Source organism: Diplotaxodon limnothrissa, linkage group LG2 (assembly GCF_057381915.1).
Source record: "Diplotaxodon limnothrissa isolate DT_005_m linkage group LG2, D_limnothrissa_male_GT1.1, whole genome shotgun sequence".
Taxonomy (NCBI): Eukaryota; Metazoa; Chordata; class Actinopteri; order Cichliformes; family Cichlidae; genus Diplotaxodon; species Diplotaxodon limnothrissa.
The window spans coordinates 22,449,773-22,465,670 of record NC_140597.1 but is presented as its reverse complement, the minus strand read 5'-3'; the positions used below and the strand labels follow the sequence as shown (position 1 = coordinate 22,465,670).

The 15,898-nt window shown below is 40.9% G+C and overlaps 1 protein-coding gene across 1 annotated transcript in view; it reads right to left on the bottom strand.

Annotated features, from left to right (window-relative positions):
* Window positions 1-3,370: 3,370 nt before the first annotated feature.
* LOC146638393 (mitogen-activated protein kinase kinase kinase kinase 4) overlaps window positions 3,371-15,898 on the bottom strand; it is a 54,620-nt gene continuing 42,092 nt past the window's right edge. The window contains exons 21-33 of the mRNA XM_085361133.1: window positions 15,388-15,467; window positions 15,085-15,179; window positions 14,405-14,489; window positions 14,088-14,255; window positions 13,098-13,203; window positions 12,845-13,000; window positions 12,591-12,734; window positions 12,163-12,297; window positions 11,895-11,995; window positions 11,054-11,203; window positions 6,020-6,179; window positions 5,495-5,634; window positions 3,371-5,401 (exon numbers count right to left, since the gene is read on the bottom strand). Of these exons, the coding sequence (XP_085217259.1) occupies window positions 5,318-5,401; window positions 5,495-5,634; window positions 6,020-6,179; window positions 11,054-11,203; window positions 11,895-11,995; window positions 12,163-12,297; window positions 12,591-12,734; window positions 12,845-13,000; window positions 13,098-13,203; window positions 14,088-14,255; window positions 14,405-14,489; window positions 15,085-15,179; window positions 15,388-15,467 (1,604 nt within the window). The 3' untranslated portion in view covers window positions 3,371-5,317. The remainder of the gene's footprint in view (window positions 5,402-5,494; window positions 5,635-6,019; window positions 6,180-11,053; window positions 11,204-11,894; window positions 11,996-12,162; window positions 12,298-12,590; window positions 12,735-12,844; window positions 13,001-13,097; window positions 13,204-14,087; window positions 14,256-14,404; window positions 14,490-15,084; window positions 15,180-15,387; window positions 15,468-15,898) is intronic.

The following is a 15,898-nucleotide window of genomic DNA, read 5'->3' as shown; positions in this document are numbered from 1 at the left end:
CCGGCCACTTGGTTATGGCGTTCCATGTATGCCCTGCCTGCTATCATCTTGCACCCTGCTGTTATGTGCTGGATTGTCTCAGGGGCATCTTTACACAGCCTGCACCTGGGGTCTTGCCTGCTGTGATAGACCCCAGCCTCTATGGATCTTGTGCTCAGAGCTTGTTCCTGTGCTGCCATGATTAGTGCCTCTGTGCTGTCAGTCCAGCTTTGTCCAGCCACTGGTAGGACTTCTGGATGTCAGCAACTTCCTCTATCTGCCAGTGGTACATACCGTGCAGGGGCCTGTCCTTCCACGATGGTTCTTCTCCTTGGTCCTCTTCTTTCTCAGGTTTCTGCTGCTTGAGATAAGCTCCAAGCACAAGGTCAGTTGTGGCCTGATGAAATCATGGATGTCTCGATGTTAGTGGCTTCTATCCCCACTTCAGTTTTGGCCAACAGGAATCTGAGTCTAATAAAATGATCCTTTCTAAATGGGAAATGCATTAAAAACATATATGTGATATTCTTTTTCTTTTCAGTATATTAGAGTCATCATTAGAAAATGAGTGACAGAATGTTTCTGTTGATGCCAACAAGGACAAACACAACATATTTTGTCACTTTGACAGATGCAGTGTGATCAGAAATATCAGCGTGCAAATCAACCCATCAGTGGATTAAATAAAGTCGTCCTATCAGTGAAAACTAGAAAGAAACAGACGATACTTGATTCAACATATTTATTGTGGCCTCACCGTTTTACATGGAAACACGAGTTAGTGTGCGTTCGTATCAAAGCATGAGGGGTACAGTGTACAATGCATAAAACAAAGGTCCAGTGCAAAAATATACCAAAGTATCAAAAGAATTATCTTATAAATGACACAGGAGCAGACAGATATATTTTCAGATATTTAGCCATATAATATTTGGTCTTATATAATCTCAAAACAACGGTTCTGTGGGTCAAATAACACCAAAAACTTCCAACTAAAGAATAAAGTCAGACTACCATGTATGTAACATGTAATTAGTTGGATTTTGGAAAATATCACCACCCCCCCCCCCAAAATTCACCAGGAAAATCATTTTGCTTATTGATGAATGACGCAATAAATGTCAATATTTAATCTTAAAAGGCCAATGTATGCAGTCAGCACCCCTTTCACATCCTCTTCCTCCTTCTCTTCATCACAACCAAAGCTATATAGATATCTAAACATATGTTCTAGGTATTATTTAAAGAAATTAAGCCTCTTGAAGCCTCTTCCTCGCTCCTCCTATTGACACTTGACTAAAACCTCCTAACTACCTCCTCTAACTTTGTCCTTCCTTTCCTTGAAGACTGAATTCTGCCTTTTTAAACACCAGTTTTCATCACACTCTCCCACACATCACATCCACAGGGTGGAAAACAACAGCTGACACTTAAGTGAATACTGCAAAAACGCAAGCTGCTTTGTATTCATTTTTTTCCCGTCCTGTATCACGCTTCATCCTACTTTGCAACACAATCCGGAGAAATAACGAGGTTGGGCTAAATGTTTGGGTCCATCTCCATCAATTAAACCTTACTTTTAATCTGAAAAGCTGTGCAAATCTACTTGGTGCAATAAAGATGTGCAATCTGATGCGACAGGTCTCCGTGAACCGAACTGAAATAAAAGGAAGCGGACGTGGGAAGCTAAAGAGACAGCCAGGGGTGGGAGCATGAAGCTGAAGATGGGGAAAAGATGCCGAGGGGATGAAAAGTGGCAGCAAGAGGAAACGAGTTGTGAAAAGTGAGAGAAAAAGAGTTTGTGGGAGAGTTAAGGATGTGAGTCACCACAGGCCTGATACAGAATCTATCACGTTTTTAACCAGTGGAAGGTGTAGGAGGAAGTGCGCTGTTCCCTCGCGCTCTCATTAGTGATACAGCGATCGTCCAGTGCTAAGCAACAGGGAGCAAAGAGTGGCAGCAGCAGGCACTTTGCTTCAAATAAACCAGAAAAATATCCTCATTCTCTAAAAGAGTAGCTTAAGATCATAAATGGATAAACCCTGATAAAAAGGAAACTGTTATTAGGTGTCAAACTGGTCAGCTTGCAGATGAGCTGATTTCATATGCTGTTACTTAAAGCAGTCCAGAGAGAAAGACAGATACTCTCAATCATTCCAATGTTAGACCATGTAAAAGAAAAGTGGTTATTGTAACAGAATTTCATAATGAACTCTGCAATTTAATCAGTTTTGAAGACAAATGAGAATTATGGAGTCAGAACTCATTTTAGAGCTGGTTTATTTCCCAGCATATACCCTAAAGGTGTATGACAGAGTGTGGAAGCAGGATGAGCAGATACAGGCTGTTCGATAACTGAAAGTTAGAGCTGAACAAAAACTATAAGAACTGTGGAGCACTAGGTTTTGGTCTGCTCTCCTGTCTAGTCTGGCCACGGTCCTGCTCAGGAACCTGACCAAAGCTGTCGGTTCTACACTGTCACCTTTCCCTGTAGGCCTGACCACAAGCTAGCACAGCAACAGTCTCTATGTACTTGTCCTATTCCATACTTAAAACAAAAACCCACATATACAGTAGCCTACAGGTTTTAAAAAATGTTACCATTATTGGTAAAAAAGTTAATTTAAAAAAAGCAAGCTAGGTAAGGTGTATTTACTCGTGACATGCTCGCCAGAATTTAATCTAACCAAATTTAATTTCAGTTGTTATCCACTTCAAACAAGGATAACAGTTTTAAGGTGCCTTACAATCTGAATCTATGTAAATATTAGCGCAAAGTATGCTACGTGTGTACAAGTCCTTTTGTTTATGAGACAAGTGACTCATTTCGGTACTGCTAGCCAAGCTTTGCTTTCATATAACAGCTAACAGCATTAGCTAGGAGCTGCAAGTTAGCTAATAGTTACGGCATATTTTGGCCCTGTTAGCGAGCACCTCTTAGCCTGGTAATATTAGGTCACAATCCACTATGTTAATGCACAATAGCCGCGTTAAGCTATTTGTTAAGTACGTCAGACAATCAAACACCTTCTGTCCCCGAAAGAATCGTTGTAAGACGTGATTAAAACTTAGCAATAAGACAAAAATTTCATTTTCCAGTTCAAAATATTCTCACAGAACCAGCTGTAATATTTCTCACAAGTCATAAGTCTATAATAAAAGTAAAATTAAAGTATCAATGTATATAAAAACATTTGGCACAATTATGATAACGACAAAATTCAAGAGTGTGCAGGATAATGTAAAAAACATAAAGTTAGCCGTTTAAGCAAAATCTCGCAGAGGAGAAACAGAATAATAAAATGGATAAATACTCAGATTCACATTTGAAGGTAAGAAAACTGCAATGATTTCTTTACCTTTACCAAAGCAAATAATACTTAATGCATACATCTGTGATATTTAATACATAAACACTCGTAACATTGACTTGTGTGTATTTTGTTGCAACACTTTGGGCCTGGGTGAGTTTCCAAGGTGATCTAAGAGTTTATCAAATTAATAACTTGATTCATAAATGAGATCAGTTGTCACTTGTGAATAATCTGTTAGAATCAAGGAAGCAAATACATCAAAGCTTTCATCTTTGGTTTCTTGCTTTGAAGCTCACTGAATAAAAGACAAAGAGGCCCAACTCACTACATATCCTATATTTTATATTTTCAACATGTTGCCCCATCAAAAACTGGTCCGACAGTGGGTAGTGTAACAAATACTGATCCAAAGGTTAGCAGTGATCTCTTCAATACTGACGACAGGATGGCTTTTGATGTAACGCGTATAAGAGGGCAACTGTGCAAAACACCTTTCTTACACATGCAACAAGAAAAATCAAACAAACAGAATTCACATTTGATTTTAGACGATTCAGCCAAGTTTGTGAGTCCTGTGAGCAGCTCACATTCACAATCAAAGACCGTGGGGGGCATGCACGACTCGGTTTTAAGATTGAATTTCACATTCGTAAGCCTGCAATTCTGTACATATATGTAAAGATGGCGTGTAATAAAATATTTAGAAAACAGTGCATCTTACAGGATTATATACAAGCTATACAAAAAAAGAGCGAGTTATACTTGCTTTATATCTCTATTTATCTACACTATTTATGCTGCACATTTAAATTGCTCCTTTTATGGTAAATGGCTTTTAAGGTCCTTTGCAAAAAGAAATGTGATTTAAATGACGTGGTCCAGTTCTGTGGTAGACTGACCTCTCACACTTAGAGCCGAGGGGAGGGGCTGTGCTAGCAACATATATTCAAACTAATTCAAACTATGCAACGCAGCAAATATACCCATCAGTATTTTTTTTTTCCTCACTTCATAACGAATTTGCAGACTAGTTGCGTGAGAAAATAATTCCTATCTAACATTTGATAGTGCTATATATTAAATAAAATAGTGATATGTATTTAATAAACTAGAACATGAGTCAGTACAGTAATATGATAGTTTGTTTGGGTTCTACCACTCTGATAAAAGCAATTCTATCAATTCAAGGACTTCATAAATACCGGAACAGTTTTGAGGTATTGCAGACAGGCAGCGAACACTGTGGATCTAAAACTGCTCCAAGGACGTAATCATGGCACGAGCAACAAAGATGGAATGATATGAAGCAGCCCACATTTCATTAAATGCCCAGGTGATGTACAGAGTGAACAAAGCTACTGACAGACAAACACAAATTAAGTGATGATTACTCTCTGGTGTGTGCAGCAACAACTGTGATCCAGGTGTGAGGATGCCGATGATCCAGAAAAGCATCAGAGCTGGGCATTTTAAAACGCACACAATCAAATACTTGTTAAGCACATAATTAAGTCATAATTGATTCTTGAAAAAAAGAAAAAAAAATCCAGGCGCTGAACAAACAGCCAGGTGTTCATGTGAAATCCCAGAACAACCGTCCACGTGAAGCCCTCTGTTTTGGTGAAGCGTCACGTAAAATAAAGGAAAAAAGACGCTGGCACAGCTGCTTGTACCTTTGAACATTTCTGTGGATGTGTGTTTGTGCTGCAAATGATGTCCAGGCGTCAGTGCTGTGATCCACGCGTCAGTAGTCGATGATGGAGCGATGAATTCAAGCTTTTTTCCTGCAGGCGGATTTTTGACCAGCTCAATCGTTGATCATAATGGTTTAACATGGCGACTGCACAAGGCTGAGGGACGGATGGAGGAATCGAGCAGACTCTTGCAATGGTATCCACCACTTCACGGAGGTCAACGCAGGTCAGCACAAAGCCAAAAAACACACAACAAAGCATCACCAGGATAACCCAGAACAATGAAGGCAGACGCCCACCAGTCGATCCCAGAGGTAACTGGTCTCAGTGTTACCAGTTGAACAGAGAGTTCTGTCCGAGAGTCATGAAGTAAATCTGACTGCTGCCGCCCGACTGCACCGACGCAAAGAAAACCTGCAACAAGACGGTGCTTTTAGGAACTGAAATCAAACAAACGGTGCATAAATAAAGCGAGTGAGGCTGTTTTTTGTCGTAGGTTCCTCCTACCTTGTCATTCCTTTCACACAGGAACTTCAGCTTTTGAGCCTTTTTATGCATGAACACTCCCTCCAGGTTCCCCGTGTTCGCTGACCTCAGCTCTATGGCCTTTTCTCCCCAACCCATCACCTGGTTAGACTGCAGGTAGGCTGGATTGGAGAGAAACAGACGAATATGAGAAAACAGTCTAAATATGTCTCCTACATTTTTACTCCTTATACTTGAATACTGCCTCATCTCCATGCCCCAAAAACACACACACACAGATTGACTACCATCTTATTTTTAGCCCACCCTGTCCCTGATCTGTCTCCACTGAATGTGGTTCAGGTTAAGTTCTCAGTGGCAGGACAGCTGCTCATCCAGATCTAGTGAGTCGAACTGGAAAAATCTACAGTGATGTTAAGCAGTGCCTGACTAATCATCGCAATTGGGTTGTTGTTAGTGGTACCTGCACAAAGACGCACTGTGTACAAAAATAGACCTTTATGGGTGTATATAGCATTTGCATAAAGATGTGTGCTCCAACATTACCGACAGATGTAGGCATTTCCCCCCACTGCAGCACTGTATCCTTGGTGATACGGCCATAGGTGTCAATGTAGACGCCCTCGTCTTCATAGCAAACCAGGACCTCTGTTCCAGCTTTGTTTGGCAAAATGATGATTGCATGGGGACGGATGGGACCCGGGATCTGCAGAGTAACGCACACACAAACACAACATGAACACTCGTTTTTTTTTTTTAAATTATTGTTTGGAAAGAAAAACCCAAATTAAAAACCCCAGAAAATACTATCATCTATATGGATTGCAGAAAACATGAAGGCTGTTCCTTCATGCTATTTAAATGTTATCTTACAGTCACTGGTGATCCAAAGACTAAGGTTCAGGTCTAAATGCACAACCATTGCAACAATCAAACGTAACAAATCCATAGTCACAACTTTATTTCAAAGACTAGATTTCATGATGAAACTAAAGTCCTTGACTAAATATGGCGGCATTGTATCAGAACTGACCAGATACTCAGATTCTTAATTTAATAAAACATTTTAACAGAGATTGAACACAGCAGCCTGTATTTAAGATAAAATTCCAGGAGGAAGTAAAAAAACAAGTTAGAGATTCGATTTTATTCAAAGACGCATTTCACTGCTCAGTTAAGTTTATCTAACTTTAACTTTATTTAAATCCATTCAGAAAAGTGTTATTACATTATTTCACTGAGAACATCTTCAAAGTAGTGACCTAGGAATATATTTAACAGTTCAGACACATGTTCACAACAGCTCAGGATGTTTATCTAACCAGATAAGATCCATTTACTTATCCAGCTGAAGGATGAACCCAACGCTTCAGAAACAGGTTTCTAATAAATCAAAGGGTCCATCGGTGATTGGACAAATACATCGACGATAGGCGGAGCCTTTCGCTGATCGTTTTTATTTTTTTTGCCCGTGAGTACATTTGTTAATAATGTTGGTTGAAGCTAAGAGAAGCAGTCAAAAATAACAGCGCCGTTTTAACAAACAACAAATTAAAAAAACCACAATGTTGGAAACAAAGAGGAATGAGCTTTTCCCCCACTGTAACGTGTTTACAGGCTGTTCCAGTGTTTATCTGTCTGACACACTCGACCGAACAACAAATACAAATTAAACAAGAAGTAAGTTAAAAATCAAAATGTCTCTTCCAGTGAACATAAAACCCTCTGATGTAAAGTTAAGTCTTTTGTTGGATTTGGCGCATCTCAAATAAATAAATGAATAATCCAAAAAGTATCTATAATAATACTGAAACAAACAAGAAAAGAAGCTAAAATATTCCCTCCAAACAAAACTTAGAAATTTAAAATGCGCAAATCAGTCCGTGCATGATTGCATTGCTCCGCCCATCAAAAAGTCTGCAGCTGCACGACTTTTCCTCCTATCATCGGTTATTGGACTGTCGATTGGAACATTTTTATATATCGCACAACCTTAAAGTCCATAAACGTGAAGGAGAGGTGTTTGTTTGTTGCAAGCCTCATTTAATCGCGAAACTCTGAAATATCTGTTCAGACACTTTTAGCAAACTAGTTATGAAATATTCCAACCAACCAAGCGTTCACTGCAGCAGGTCTGACAAGATTTAACTATGAAAATAAATCATTGCAACTTTCTAAACATGAATATCAGACAAACTACAGATATTAGGACAAACACTGCAACGTCAATGAATCCTTTAACAGATTCCACCGAAGCAAAAGTCCTACAATAAAAGAAGAAAATGTTGGGCTGAGCTCTGTGCCCGACACAAACACTGCGCTTCACACCGAACACCTTACCAGAGTGTGAGCCACCACAATCCTGAGCATGAGAACAGGCATCCACAGCCGCAACGCAATCTTAATCCTCTGCCTTGGAATCAGCATTGTTACATAGTTTGCAGGCAACAACAGGAGATGGCTGTACGCGTGTGTGTGCGCGTGTGTATACTTCTTTAAGTGGGTGGGCACATTGTGTTTGTGTGTGTGTGTGTCTGTGTGTGTGTGTGTGTGTGTGTGTGAGAGAGAGAAAACGTTTGAGGGTTAGGCTTTGCTTACAGGTGAACTGATTTTAACAGTAACAGAAATCACTGTTTTGACGTCTTTAACTGATTGTGTGTATGTGTGTGTGGGTATGCACCTAAGACAAGAATGAGTGTGTATCAGATAACAGCTACTGGGAAAAGCCCCAGCAGTGTGAAGGTTCCTCCAGTGTGCGTGAAGAAAGAGAAAGTGAGTGGGTTTAAAGGAGTGCTGCAGCTGAGTGTGTCTGGCAGAAAGCTCCAGTGTGTATGTAAGAGAGACAAGAAAAGAGGAAAACACGGGAAGGAGAGCAGAAATGATATCGAAGCAGCAGCAGCATAAGGCACCGGTGAAGTAGACAGCTGTGAGCAGGCTCGCTTAATATACACAGGAGGGAGGGGGGGGGGGAGCAGGTCAGGACACACACTCACTTTCTCTCTCTCTCTCTCTCTATCACACACACACACACACACACACACACACACACACACACACACAGAGTTAATGATGGTAAGAGAAGGAGGACAGAAGGGGTGTATTTTTAGAGCTAATTTCTCTCTTCATGTGTCTCCAACTCCTCCTTGCTTACAGAAAGTAGCACGTTTAGCGATGGCAGGGGTGCTGTGTGTGTTTGGGTGTATAAAAAAAAACAAAACAAAAAAACAACCTCACAGAAAGAAAGTTTATAATCGCTTTAACTCCACGCAGCAATTTGTGACCGAAAAATCGAATTGTGACACGAGTCCTTTCAGAATGACTCACAAAATGATTAAACGTTCCTCGTATGGATGCTAGGCGGACAAATATAAAGAACATCTTTAAATAAACCATTAAACTGGAACAACCAGCCACCCACTCACACTCCACACCACATGTAGTGCTGTATAGTTTGCACAGTAAATCAACTGATGGAATCAGATTACCTTCAGACTCTGGAAAGACTGATTAAATAAAGGCTCAAGCCAAAATGTTTCCAGCGTAAAGTTGAACCACTTTAATATAAACTGAGCCTCGGGCCTCTCCAGTTGTTGCTAAGAACATATTTAACAGGATGTGTCAGAATGTGAATATGACTCACTCAAGCTACAGCGAGCTTTACATGCCCACATACAGCAGAGGAAGAATAATAACTGCTCCAATTGTACCAGCAGTGGGCGATTGGTCACAGTTAAAGACACAAATACATTTACAGCGTAACCTTTCTAAATATTAAACACTAAACAAATCAGATTTACATGTTCCCAACAAGGACCAAACAAAGAAATACTGGCCGTGCTGACTCCAGCCACCAAATGCAGTCGTTTACTTTCACCAAAGAGATCATGCAGAGTTGTAGCCACAGGTGTTGAAAACACACCTAAGATGCTCCAGTTCATCAGTGCTGTGACTGTGTCGTTAACCGTGAATGTTTTCAGAGTGTACTTTAAGGTGAAAGTGAGGTTATTATGCAAAGTTTAACTGGGACAACCCACTTGAGATTAAATCGCTTTGTATGTGACCTATAAACTGAAATGAATCTGATGCAGATACTGAGGCTATAGCATATACAGTCACGGTTCCTCATTCAATTCTAAAGGTTTTACATATCAGGAAATAATGAAGACATCATTAGAAAAAATTAAGCCTGAATGCAGCAGTAGTGTGTAGTAAGGGTGTGCTTAGTTTGACATGGTGTACAATGTGTTATTGCCTAATTTAAAGGCCCTCTAAGGAGGGTGGTGACTTGAATGGACTGTGAGTCTCAGTTTATTAGGTTTATGTGGCAGGGTGTGGCTTGCGATGCCACTGCAGGTGAGATGGATGCGCCTGAGTGGCATCTACAATCACGCCTCGCCAGTTTATACCGGATCCTGTATTGGTTGTTGCTGTGCAGGTGTAAATAAAGCTGAAAAGCTTGAAAATGTCACCGGGTCTGCTGTGGTTCGTTACAGTTTGAGAACAGCACCTTCTACATGTAAATGGTAAACAGACGGCTTCAACATGGGCTTAGTATCTCGCCCAAGGATATTTGGCATGCAGACTGGAGCAGACTGGGATCGAACCACCAGCCACTGTTAGTAGGTGACCTACTCTCCCACCTGAGCTACAGCCACCTGCATCAATGACACTAAAGCATGTGACTCCTTTAGTGTCATTGCTCGTGTCGGTCTCATTTTCAGGAGGCGGTGTCGAGTCTGTGATGAATCTGTTGGGTCAAGCTGTGCTAATTCTAGAGAACATCACAAATCAAACTCCTCCACAGCCACACAGGAAATGATAAAACGCTCCAGTGCCTCGTCAAAACATCCACATTTCAACATCAGCTGAAAAATCAGCGTACACGCATAAAAGATCTGTGACAGCAGCTTCACTCAAGTCAGTGTCTGCAGATTTAATGAAAGTTCAAACACCACCTATGAACGTGAGTCACAACAGTTTGATATTAGTTCCCACAGACGGAGTGAGGGCGAGCAATGATATTTTGGTAAATGCAGAAAGAGAGACGATGAAATTAAGAGAAAATGAACAGTGGTACCTTGAATGATAGAGTGACAGTGGGAGGGAGAAAAGGAAGCGGATGGAAGAATAGTTTCTGACAGCCATCGACTGTGTTGGAGGAGAGTGGAGGGAACACAGCAGAAATGCAGGAAAGTAATGACTGACATGACTGTGAGTGGGAGGAGGGCTATACTGAAATGTATACTAAGAGATGAAGAGTGAGGTGATATGGTCGACTGGAGAGCTGATAAATGAAAGAAAATGACTTAATAAGCTGCTTTAACAGAAAGCTGCAGGTACAGAGATCAGACATCGGTTTAGTCTTTAAAGATGTAAAACTCTCACGATGACAACTACAGGTTGAGCCACAGTGATGGAGCAGAGCAGGGAAACCCTCAAACTATCCCACATCACAGACTCGACACACACCTTTATGGCAAAAACAGTGCCAACAAAACATGCAAACAGACACGCACAACCTCCTGAGTCGAAGTGATGACACAATCCTCAAAGAGTACGAAGAACGGAGCAGATGCTTACATGTGTCGGCAAGTAGAGGTCATATGGTGTCCCAGAGTCTACGTCAATGGCGTGGAAACCAGACACGGAGCCGTAGATGACCTTTAACCTTTGACCTTCCTCCACTGTCAGGTCAACAGAAAGGGGCTTTTGAGGCAGAGTTCTGAAGGACTGGGCAGACACACAGACACGATGATTAAGTTACATAAGTTTGCACATTAGCCTAATTACATAATCTAAAGTGAAACTGCTCCATTAATAATAATGCAGTGTCACAAAAGCTGCCATCCTAAGATAGTCCACCTAATTCTTCCATTTTTGGCCTGTGACACGGTATGGAAGAGAAAGTAGTTCAGGCCTCAGAGGACAAACAGAAATGGGACACATCTCTGCTGAGAGTCTGTGGTTATGAGACCCAGAACCTGATGTGTCCTGTCTGTGTACATGCAAGTGTTCGACTGTGGAAATAACACAGCAATAACCCACTTAATCAATGAATCGATCAATGGAAAGGAAAGCTGAGCAGGCTGATGTTCTTAGGTGTTACACCGCGATGTTAAACTTAGCTTCACCTTGTCTGTAGTGCTGTTAGTTAGCATGCTAAAACCAGCATGTCAGCCTGTTTACATGACTACACACACTGGTTAGTAAAAAGGAAGGTGCTTCAAGTTTTCAACTAGAAGAAAAGTCTGAGATAAACTACTGTGTGACTTTACGATTACTACAAACATCTAAAAAACCTTCTAATAAGTAGAATAAGTAGTACTTTCCATGATATTAGTATTTCACAGCTCCACAGACTGATGAACTTATATCTTCAGTATCTCTTATTTTTATTGCATTTCATTAATTTGTTACCAACCTTAAAGGCCATGAATTTGTGGTAGGGTTTTGGGGCCCAAGCGTACACCTCCACAGCATTCTTCAAGGCAATCACCAAGAACTTTATCTTCTCATAACGCACTAGAAAACAGAAAAACAGAAACAAAACAAGCGGTAAGGAGCGTGAAAAATCTGAGACCACATATTCTACACGTAGCTCCTAAAGATCACTACATACACAACATCTGTAACCTGCATTAGTTTGAAGCTCTGTAAAATATCATTCTGTTTTTATTTAGTGTACCTACCCACTTTATAGTGGACACAGCCCTCTAAATCACCCACTGACGTCCAGCCCTGTCTTTTCTCCACCTCCGGGTCATTACGCAGGATTTTATTCCTTAACCAGGACAAGTAGTAGAGACGCAGCTTGTTCTTTTTTCCTACAGACAGAGAGGGAAGGATGCAAACGACTCCTGCTTCAGTGTGACAAAGTTTCAATCAGTTTCTTTGAGGTGACGGAGCAAACCAGAACAGAGCACGAATATCGAGCAGTCATCCACACACAAGTGTCAGTTTTACCTGAAGAAACCTGTTAAACAGTTACAGTAATGTGGTCTCTTTGAACTACTGTGCAAAACTTATAAGCAGAGTTTAATCATTATGCAGGGCAGAGTGCTGCACTCTGTGTCACTGTTTCTGTAGCTCTGAACATTTGAACATGCAGCACATATACCTGATACAGTAATCAACACATTGAGTCCTTCAAGTACATCCATTTGTTGAAACCGTCGCCTGCTGATCAGCGGGTACACCTTTCCCTGACCACTTCGATCCAGCAGCCACAGACCGTTTTCTGTGCCCACCAGCAGATTCACACCTGCACGTCAAAACAGAAAATATCAACACTGACACAGTTTGTATCATTTTCTGAAAGAATCTACTTCATTTAAAAACACAAACAACATAAAACACATAAAAACTACATACCCCATAATCCAGCACACAGAACCTCCGCGTTGAACTTCTTTTTGTACTTTCGGATCTCTGGCGTGTCGCTCTGTGGTCGAATGTTGGTTGGGTTCACGTTAACCACGGAGCCCTTCCTGTGGTTCTCTCTCTTCAGTGGCTCGCCCTTAATGCCCGCTGAATGCAAAAATGATTCAAGATAAAAGTTTAAAAAATAAAACTAAACTGTGCTCACAAAGCAAACTGTAGCTCGGCTCTCTGGTAGAAAACTCACTCGGGCTCTGTGGTGGTGATGAGATGGGGATCAATCGTGGATCAATGAAGGGCAGGAAGGAGGAAGATGATGATGTCGGGCTTTTACCAGTAGGACTGCCGATATCCTGATGAGCACAATGACAAGGGAAGAGATTTTATACTTTAATAAAACACGAACAAAAAAAACAACAACAGGCAGTTACAGCTATGAAACCATAAACCATTTATATAATCATTTACCAGTTACAAATTATGGTTTTCATACATCAGTAACAACAGTTCCGTTAACTCGAAATCCAAACTGAAACCCAGGAAGACTGAGCTCCCAGCCTGTGCCACTACCTCCCTCTGGTGGACATTTATAACTAATGCAGTCTGTCGCTTTATTTAAACCTTGGCTATGATAATGAGCCCAAAGGTTTATATCAAGTAGTCTGTTGACATTTATTAACACAAGGACATTAATACTGATACAACTGTAAGTCCATCTGAACTTAATCAGCACTTTGTCTTAAAAACAAACAAAAAACAAACAACTATTATTCTCATTTACAATCTAATTCTTTTGTTCTTGGATGCTACTAGAGTAGCTTTCATTCATAGTTCAAAATAATCCATATTTATGTTATACTGGGTTTTGATGCTGCCGATCAATTCATCCTCTGTCTTTCTTTAAGGCCCTCATCATATAAGATAACTTTTGAGTGATTGGTTGCCCCTCAAAAGCAATGCAATTTGATCTCAAGAGTAAAAAGACATCGAGTGTTTAGAGCTTTTGGCTCACAGCAGTTACTTTGACAGTGTTCAACGTGAACATCCACCACTGAAACAAACTGACAGTATGACAGCAACATAATAAAGAGCATGATATACTGTTTTCATTACAAACAACACTGCTGAACGTCGCTGTAGTGTACACTGAATGATAAACAGGGATGCTGATGATGACAATGACCAGAAGAAGTAAAGCAGCAAAGCTCTGAGAAATCTGTGCTGATTTTCTACTTACATGTAGATCCTGGTGTGTGGGGGATCCGGGAGATGTGGGCGATCTCAAATAGCCAAGTTCCCGTGCTCGCTGCTGCTGGATGAATGCATTGTGGGTAGGACTAGAGGAAGAAATTTTTTGCAGAAGGTCTGGTAGCAAGTAGGTGTCATCTGAACCCAACTGCGAAATCTATAGAGCAATACCAGGACAGGATGTAACTTGAGTAACTGTGAGGCGTCACATGAATGAATGTTAAAGCTTTAGGAAGTCAGCTTTTTTACACAACCGACCACAGAGCAGACAGTCACGTGTGCTCTGTGGTTGTGTTTGCTCAGTACCTGGTTGAGATTGTGGTGAGGCTGCAGGACGATGCCGTCGGGTATTCCTCTGAAGTATTTCCCTTTGCCATTGGACATGCCAGACCTTGAAACATACCGCTCGAGATTTTAGACTAGAGACCGACTGCAGATGTCATATTTCATAGTTAGAAACAAGACTGATGCATCCTTCAGCAATAAAAGCAACACACTGGATCCTAATGACACCTGCTGTTTCAGACTGTGACTAACTCACAAACAACACTATAGTAACACTAATTTGCTTTCAGGACTGTTAAACCAAATGAGATACTTGGCTTCTCCCAGGTTTACTGCCACAGGAATTGAAATCACAATAAACAGACTTGGATTTCATTTCCTCTTCATACTTAGCAGAAATATTTCAGTGCTCATTTCTCCCAGTAGATGCAGCAGAATTACTAATTTTGTGACTTTTTACTAGATTCTAAATATCAGTTTAAAAAAAATCTTGCAACACATCATGTTTCGTCACAGTGCTGTTTGGAAACTAAAAGAGTTGCTTCACTCCTTCATGTGCAGCAGGACACTTAGTTTTTTTGCTAAAAGAAACTGTCGAGCAGGTCAAACACATGATGAGCTTGATGGGAACATTTCTTAAACAATAACCTCTAACAATAAGAATACAGCATCATAAATACACTGAGGATGTGTTTGGTTACCCGCTTCGCTCCTCGTCATCACTGCTGCCGACTTCATCGCTAGAAGAAGAGTATTCTGCGGCCTTGTTAAGCCGACCCAGAGCGGGTTTTATTCCCTGCGAGAGGAAAAGGAAGTAGCCGGAAAAATGAGTTGGACAGAGAGAAAAATCATTGATGTTAATGTGATGAAGCAAGTTTCAAATCAATGAGGAAGAGGGATCTAGATGACATGTGCATGCATGCTTTGTACTGATACTATGATATACTGAAACAATTTAACTCTATAAACCAGTGAGACTGCACACATGCTCCAACAACACTTACCTGTGTGTGTCCACTGCTTATGTTATCCAGCTTCCTGTGTGGGTGGTGCTGCAGGAGGGGACTTTCCAGCTTGAAGTAACCTAAGACACACACATATCGTTAGCTTCATAGCATAATTGCCTAAGTCATTTGACTAAGTCAATGACTTAGGCACTTATGCTATGAAGCTAACGATATGTTAGCAGCAGTAATCAGTGTGAGAGTTACATGTGGAATCTCATGTGTAAATATACCTGTTTCTTGCCAGACTGCTTTAAAGACAGTAAATGGACCCAAGGCTGTGAGCTAGTTCAGGCAGGTTACTCGAGCTGTACTGTCCTCATTGTCTACAGCAACACTTCTGAATCTAAAAAATGCTCCCTTATTCACAAAGGGTCACCACAGTGGGCAGCTCGGTATGTTTGATTTGACAGATTTTTTTAAATGTTGGATGCCCTCTCTGGGAAAAGACTGAAATGACTTGGATCTCCTCCCGGGATCGAACGGACAATCTTTAGCTCGTTAGGCAAAT